Genomic DNA, 7,634 nt, shown 5'->3' on the forward strand with positions numbered 1-7,634 from the left:
GATGATTCTGTTTCTGAAGAAATCTGCATAACTATTCTTATCTGATATTAATTACCTCTCCGCGCTATCTGTGTTAGATCCTAAAAGAAACTGTTTTAGTTTCTATCTTTCTGTAAAATTCAAATTTGAATTACGAATGATTTTGAAGTAATGTTGGAAACAGATGCATGAGTTAGTATAATATAATGACGCCTGATCAACGTGGTTATATTACAGTAAGTCATGCTGAGTTTCTAATGGAACGTGATGATTCACAAACCATAACGTCATCATGTGTCATGTTACACGACTCTTACATTCTATCTAATCTATAAACATATCAAGAAAATAATTTTTCTTGATGATTCGGTCTTTTCCGTAACTTCTGGTAATTTGACAAGTCAGATTGTGCTATTACCATTTCTTTCTTAGAACATTTGCTATGTTCATCCTGAGATCCAAACCTACGAATTCTGGACCAGTACTTGTTGTGCTTAATGGCAAGCAGAGAAAACAAATGCATGAAACTCCGAAATAGAAATGGGAGTATAAATCGCAGCAAACAAGAAAAATCATAAACCGTGCATATCAATGCGTATTGCAACGTAAAGACACGGGAGAACTAAAAACACTATAAACCCAAGGGCATAGTAGAAGTGAATAGATTCTTCCGGTGGCAGATAAAAAAGAAGAATGACAGATATAAAAGTTAGGAGTATATCAAGAATCAGAACTGGATGGAGCATATCGACAAATGCTTTAAAATATGAATTGGGGAAGAAAGTTTTAAGGGTGGTGAAAATTATGAAACAGAAGAAGTCAATTTATAGCGAAATAACAGACATAGTAATCGAGACAGATTACGCATCCAATCGAATAGGATCCTAATTTCCTTAAATCCCGGCGAATCAAATCTTGTTTAGATTTCAAAGATTTTCCTTTAAATTCCTTGAATTCCGGAAATCAACCATATCTACGTCAAACGTCAAGACAAATCTTTATTACCTTATTTCACTCTTTTGTGATAGTTTCACTCATACTTTTCGTGTAATCGAATTGTTCTATCCATATTTTCACGTAGGTGAAAAACTTTATATTTACTAAACTCGCGCTATTCATAAACGAAACTAGACTCGTTCAAGGTATACAAACCACTCCATTCTAATATATCCTTTTGATGAGGATTTTATGAACAAATGAATTCATGATGAGAATTCAAACTATATCATATTCTTTGATACGAGAATATCCTGATCTATGTTATTAAACTTTCCTTCACCAAATTTCGGGACGAAATTTCTTTAACGGGTAGGTACTGTGATGACCCAGAAATTTCTGATTAAATTTTAACTTAATCTGTAAATGATTAATGTTTTCGACACGATAAACAAAGCCTGCTAGGCTGAATCCCAAAAGTTTTGAACTATTGTTATATGTTCAGATGACCTTTGACTCGTAACCGACGATTCACGAACAATTATGAGTAAATGGAAATGTATATATATATATATATATATATATATATATATATATATATATATATATAAATACACATATTGACTGAAAACGTTAATGAGATGTTAAATGTATAATGTCTCACGTAAACTTATTTGTTTCAAACGTACGAAAACGTTGTTCATTATGATAGAACTTGATTATAACCTTGATTGAATAACTTGCAACGTGTATTTTAAATGCGTTTAAGTATATTGAATATATATTTATAAATATATATCTTCAGGTTATTTGAAAACGATAATAACATTCGGTTATTGATTTAATTAATATTTAGATATGTTAATTAGAATGTTTGAGAAATAAACGATGACACATAAATGAATTACATTTAAGTTTTAAATGTGTAAACGATACGCGATATAACAGTTTCAAATGATTTTAAAATATATTATTATATATATTAAAACAACGATTTATAGAAGCAAATGACCACGACACTTAAATGTATAAGTTATATTTCATAGAATATAATTTATTGAAGAATAAGCCTAATTATTGACAAATGTATATGTGGTGAAACGTAAAACGCTAGTTTTCTAAGCGTACGAAGATATGTTCGAAAAACCGGAACCGGGACATAAGTCAAGAGTAAACGTACAAGTCATTAGAACTAAATTTACAAGTTCACTATGAACGAGAATAAAATATAATATATAATTAATTTATATAAATTAAATATAATTTATATATTATATTATAATATGTCGACAAGCAAAAATCCAATTCGGGTGTGAGCTGGAATCCAGCACTCCGCGATCGCGGAGTTTCAAAGGGGAAGGGGGCCGCGATCGCGGAGCCCCCCTTTTTCAGTCTAGGCCTATAAATGTCAGAATTCTGCTCGACCTGTTCTCAATTTAAAACATAATACTCCGTAAGAATTTATTTATTTAATTATTATTATTATTATTATTATTATTAATAATAATAATAATAATAAGATTATTATTATTATTAATCTTATTATTATTAATATTAGTATTATTATTTTTACGATACAAAAATAATAATATACATAAAATATTACGACGGAGTGCTGTCCAAGTAATTTTCAAAACGAGTATTCGAGCGAGCTAGAGCTAAGGAAAATATGGGTTATTGCCAAGAAGGTTATGAGTAATGTTTGGGGGTATTTTTGTGAATCAAACCTCGTGTTTATCATCTCCGTTGCGTCTACGTGATTTCCTGCAATATTGTATATCAATATTAAACTGTGAGTTCATTATTCCCTTTTTCTCTATATTTTTGGGACTGAGAATACATGCGAATGCTTTTAAACTGTTTTATGAATTGGATACAATTACTGAAACTGATTATGTATGAGTTTTCATATGCTTCCTTTTTAATTGCTTTTGCGATACATATTTTTGGACTGTGAATACAGGCAATATTTTGTAACCATTTTATGAAATGAATACAAATACTAAACTGATGTTATGTGAGTTTAAACAAACTGGACACAAGTACAAACTTATTCTACACCGAGTTTGAACCGAAAATTCCTTAGCTTTGGTAACTAGTAACTGCCGGTTATAAGAACTGGTGGGCGCGAATAGTTGTATATGGATCCATAGGGCTTGACATCCCCGTCTGTTCCAGGTATAGAGACCCTAGCCTGAACTATAAAACAGACGTAAGCTAATTGAGTTTAGTACACGTTGGATTGCGTGTATTGTACATGTTGGTTGCATGTATGTTAAAACAGGGGTACTTACTATATATACGTTAAGTTTAGTTACCAGGGTGCTCAACTTTGTAGAACTGATTGATAAACGTTTCGGATGAAACAACTGAAATCTTGTGGTCCAACTTTTATGTAAAACCTATTGATGAACGTTTCGGATGAAACAATTGAACCCTTGTGGTTAACTTTTATATACAGATGACGTGAAACTTTAAACTATGAACTTTTATAACTTGATGAACGTTTCGGATGAAACAACTGAAACCTTGTGGTTTACCTTGATACAAATGATTTGAAACATTAAAACTATTGATAAACGTTTCGGATGAAACAACTGAGATCTTGTGATCAACCTTTACATACAGATGATTTGAAATGTTAAAACCTATTGATAAACGTTTTGAATGAAACACCTGAACTTTTGTAATCCACCTTGATATACGGATTATGTGTAATATTAAAACTATGAACTCACCAACCTTTGTGTTGACACTTGAAGCATGTTTATTCTCAGGTTTCTAGAAGTCTTCCGCTGTTTGCTTATACGTGATACAAATTATGTGCTTGGAGTCATACATGCTTTATTCAAGAAACTTTGCATTCACCAAACTATTACCATGTACCTTATTTTGACTGTATTGTCAACAGATGTATTATTGTAAACCATTTAAACGGTGATTGTCTATACGTAGAAATCATCAGATGTTAAAATCCTGGAATTTATATATTCAGTTATGGAATACCTTTTCAAACGAATGCAATGTTTACAAAACGTATCACATAGAGGTCAAAACCTCGCGATGAAACCGGTGAATAACGTCCTGCGTCAAAAGGGATTTTGACCGGCCGTTACATTAACCTTGTATCATTTTCTTCCATATAAATACCTCAAGATGGATCTGCTCGTGCACACTTTTTTGACGTGTACATTTTGATTTTACATCATTATTGTATAAGTTACAACACATTCATTGCACATTCAATGTCTAAGTTCGAGTCGACTCATTTAACATTCAAAGATCTCAAACTCGAGTTCGACCTTTTTCCAACTTAATATATTAACTTTGAACTTGGTTAGTTTCTAAACATACAAGATCTAGTTTATCTCGAGTTCGACTTGAATGCTTTTTTATATATAATATATAAATATAATTATTATTATTACTTTACTATACTATATAATTATACATAATCTTATATCTTATCTTATAATAATAATAATAATAATAATAATAATAATAATAATAATAATAATAATAATAATAATAATAATAATAATAATAATAATAATAATAATAATAATAATTAATTATTATATAATAATTACAATTATAATATAATAATTACAATTATAATATAATTTTATAATTAGAATTATAGTTATATTATATAATAAAATTAATAAAGTATTAATAAAAATTATTATATATTTATAATTATAATTATATTTATATTATATTATAAAATTAATAAATTATTAATAAAAATAGCTGATGTATTTTAATAAAATGTTATGCAAATTTGAAGCTCGGGTAACTTACACCCATGTTGCGTATCTCCTCTTCTGAAAGTGATTAACATAGTATACAATTGACCGTAAACTTATAGTGTTACGAGTGAGACTCAGAGTGAGTGATGTTGATGCAGCATGAAATGTTGAAGTTATTGTTGAATAAATGTAAAACAGTCAATCACTTAAAACAAGCACACCTTCAAATAATCATCAATGGCGGCAACAAGTCTCTACTCCACAACCTCATCACTCTTTCATCTGACCTCATTTCACTTAATTATGCCTTCAAAATCCTTCAAACTTCCAATTTGTCTAACCTTGATGTTATCGCGTATAACACACTCATCAAATGCTTTTTCAGTCCTGGTAATGAAAGAAATTGTAATACTAGAGAATGTAATCCATTAAGTGTATACAAAGAAATGAAGAAAAAGGGCTTTTTACCCAATAGTTTTACTTTTACTTTTCTTTTGAAATGTTGTGATGATAATTTGGATGCTGGTAGAATGATTCATGGGGATGTGTTGAAGATGGGTTTTGATGTTTCTAGTTTGTTTGTTGGAAATAGTCTTTTGAATTTATATGGTAAATATGATGGTGGGGTTGATATGGCTTGTAAGGTGTTCGATGAAATGCCTGAGAGAGATATTGTGTCTTGGAACACTATGATTCGGATGCGTATGGATTGTGGAGACGTTGGAGTTGCGATTGAGCTTTTCGAATCGATGCCTGAAAGGAGTAACGTGACGTGGAATTGTGTTATTACAGGGTTGGTTAATAACGCAAATATGGAATACGCACGTGAACTGTTTGATAAAATGCCTGACAAAAATGAGGTTTCGTGGAATTGTATGATATCTGGGTATATAAAGATGGGCGATTTGAGCAACGCGGAGCATTTGTTTAACGAGATGCCATTGGTGAAGAAATCTGTAGTAACATGTACGGCGATCATATCAGGATATGCTTCAAATGGTGAGATTGAAAAAGCAAGAAAAATGTTCGATCGAATGGAGGGAAAAAGAAATGTTGTGACTTGGAATGCAATGATTGCTGGGTACGTAAACAAAAGCGTATTTGATGAAGCTCTTTCATTATTTCATATGATGTTGGTTGATGGAAAATGCAAACCTGATCAGATAACGTTAATTAGTGTCTTATCTGCGTGTTCTCATTTGGGTTCACTCGAAAATGGAAAATGGATAAGCGCTTATATCAACAAAAACAAGATACATCTATCGACCCCTTTAGGAAACGCGTTGATAGATATGTTTGCAAAATGTGGTGATATCGAAAGCAGTAAAGCAGTTTTTCATCAGATGGGGTTAAACAAAAACAGATGTATAATCACATGGACAACAATGGTTGCAGGGTTATCTTTAAACGGGATGTGTAAACAAGCGTTAGAATTGTATAATGACATGTGTGTTGAAGGAACAACGAAACCAGATGATGTCATGTTTATTGCTGTTTTATCAGCTTGCAATCATGGAGGATTAGTTAAAGAGGGTAAACGTTTATTCAACGAAATGATACATAGTTACAAGATTAAACCGCAAATAGAGCATTACGGATGCATGATTGATCTTATAGCTCGATCCGGGGACTTGGATGAAGCAGTGAGATTGACCGAAAACATGCAGGACGTGAAACCTAATGCGGTGATTTGGGGGACGTTGATTGGTGCTTGTAAGGTACATGGGAATAGTAAGTTGTTTGAGTATGTAACTAAAAAAGTATTGGATCAAGAACCTGCAAACCCTAGTTATTTGACACTAATTACGAATTTGAGTTCGTCGATTGGAAGATGGCAAGATGCGTTGAGGTTTAGATTGGAGATGAGACAAAAAGGAGTTGAAAAGGTTCCGGGTTGTAGCTCGATACAAATAGGAGATAGTGTGCATGAATTTGTAGCTACTGATACAATTCATATGCAAAGGAGTGATATTTATGGAATTTTGGAGTCTTTAAATGGTCACTTGTGGCTACAATCTGATGTTGAGTTGTAACTACAAAACCAGAAAATGTACACAGGCTATTTATTTGAATGAAGAGTAAAAAAGGTATTTTTTTTGTTTCTGAAAAAAAGTCTGAATTTTCCATTGAAGCCTCGCTCGAAATATTTGATCTTAGGTACATTTTTCTCAAGATGGGCAAAAAGAAGTCGTCTTGGTAGCATCAAACCAATAGAACAAGGGTTAGTTCTGAAGCTGGTCTACAAGCAAGGTAAGTAGGTCCGGTCCATAATGTCCACATGCCAAATCGAAGTGCAGAAAGTTATGAAAGGAGTGTAACATTTACAAATTTAATGGAGTATTATGTTATAAGGTGAGCAAAGTGTATTTATTTTTCATGATTTTATACTTAAGTTATTATTCAGCACCTTTGTGAAATACAAAATTGGAAGAAGGAGATTGCAACTGACATGTTGATTGTTGCTCCAGTGGATGTTGATTTTAAACTATGCATTTTTAATCAATACGAGTGATATGCTTTGTTACAAAAAAGTATAGTTAATTTTTTTTCTTGTAATAGTGTTATTACTTTTTACAGTCGGATTTTATTGGATTATAAATTATGACTTTAGAAGACATTATCAACTTTGTATTATAATTTTTGGAGTACAGACAGGTTGAAGCAACTGTTTTCTTGATGGTTTGAACATTTGGATGACTTTACCCTAGCTTCTTCATGGGGAAGGTATTATATATTTCTGCTAAACTTTGATGCATGTTCTTATCTCATATACACAAATACTGGATCATTTTGTCAATTTCAAGCAGAGAAATACATGGTTGTTTCTATATTAATTTGTTATTATTTGTAGGTTCATATATAAAATTGAGGATGTTTGTGGGCAATGGTCAACAGGTGATCTCAAAAATTTATTGGTAAGCTTCCAGTTTACATACTTGTTTTGCTAGAGCTGTTTCATTTCATGGA

General features: G+C 31.6%; 1 protein-coding gene across 1 annotated transcript; it reads left to right on the forward strand.

Moving 5' to 3' along the window:
* The first annotated feature begins 4,738 nt into the window (after positions 1-4,738).
* On the forward strand, positions 4,739-7,333 carry LOC139899058 (pentatricopeptide repeat-containing protein At3g29230-like). The gene is made up of 2 exons (XM_071881873.1): positions 4,739-7,019; positions 7,319-7,333. The coding sequence occupies exon 1, from the start codon at positions 4,814-4,816 to the stop codon at positions 6,698-6,700; it is 1,887 nt and encodes a 628-aa protein (XP_071737974.1). The 5' UTR covers positions 4,739-4,813; the 3' UTR covers positions 6,701-7,019; positions 7,319-7,333.
* Positions 7,334-7,634: the final 301 nt, after the last annotated feature.

This window comes from Rutidosis leptorrhynchoides, chromosome 3 (genome assembly GCF_046630445.1).
Source record: "Rutidosis leptorrhynchoides isolate AG116_Rl617_1_P2 chromosome 3, CSIRO_AGI_Rlap_v1, whole genome shotgun sequence".
Lineage (NCBI taxonomy): Eukaryota > Viridiplantae > Streptophyta > Magnoliopsida > Asterales > Asteraceae > Rutidosis > Rutidosis leptorrhynchoides.

What these genes read in the sequence shown, in the direction of transcription:
- LOC139899058 (XM_071881873.1), top strand. Translation starts at nt 4,814, where the DNA reads ATGTTGATGCAGCATGAAATGTTGAAGTTATTGTTGAATAAATGTAAA.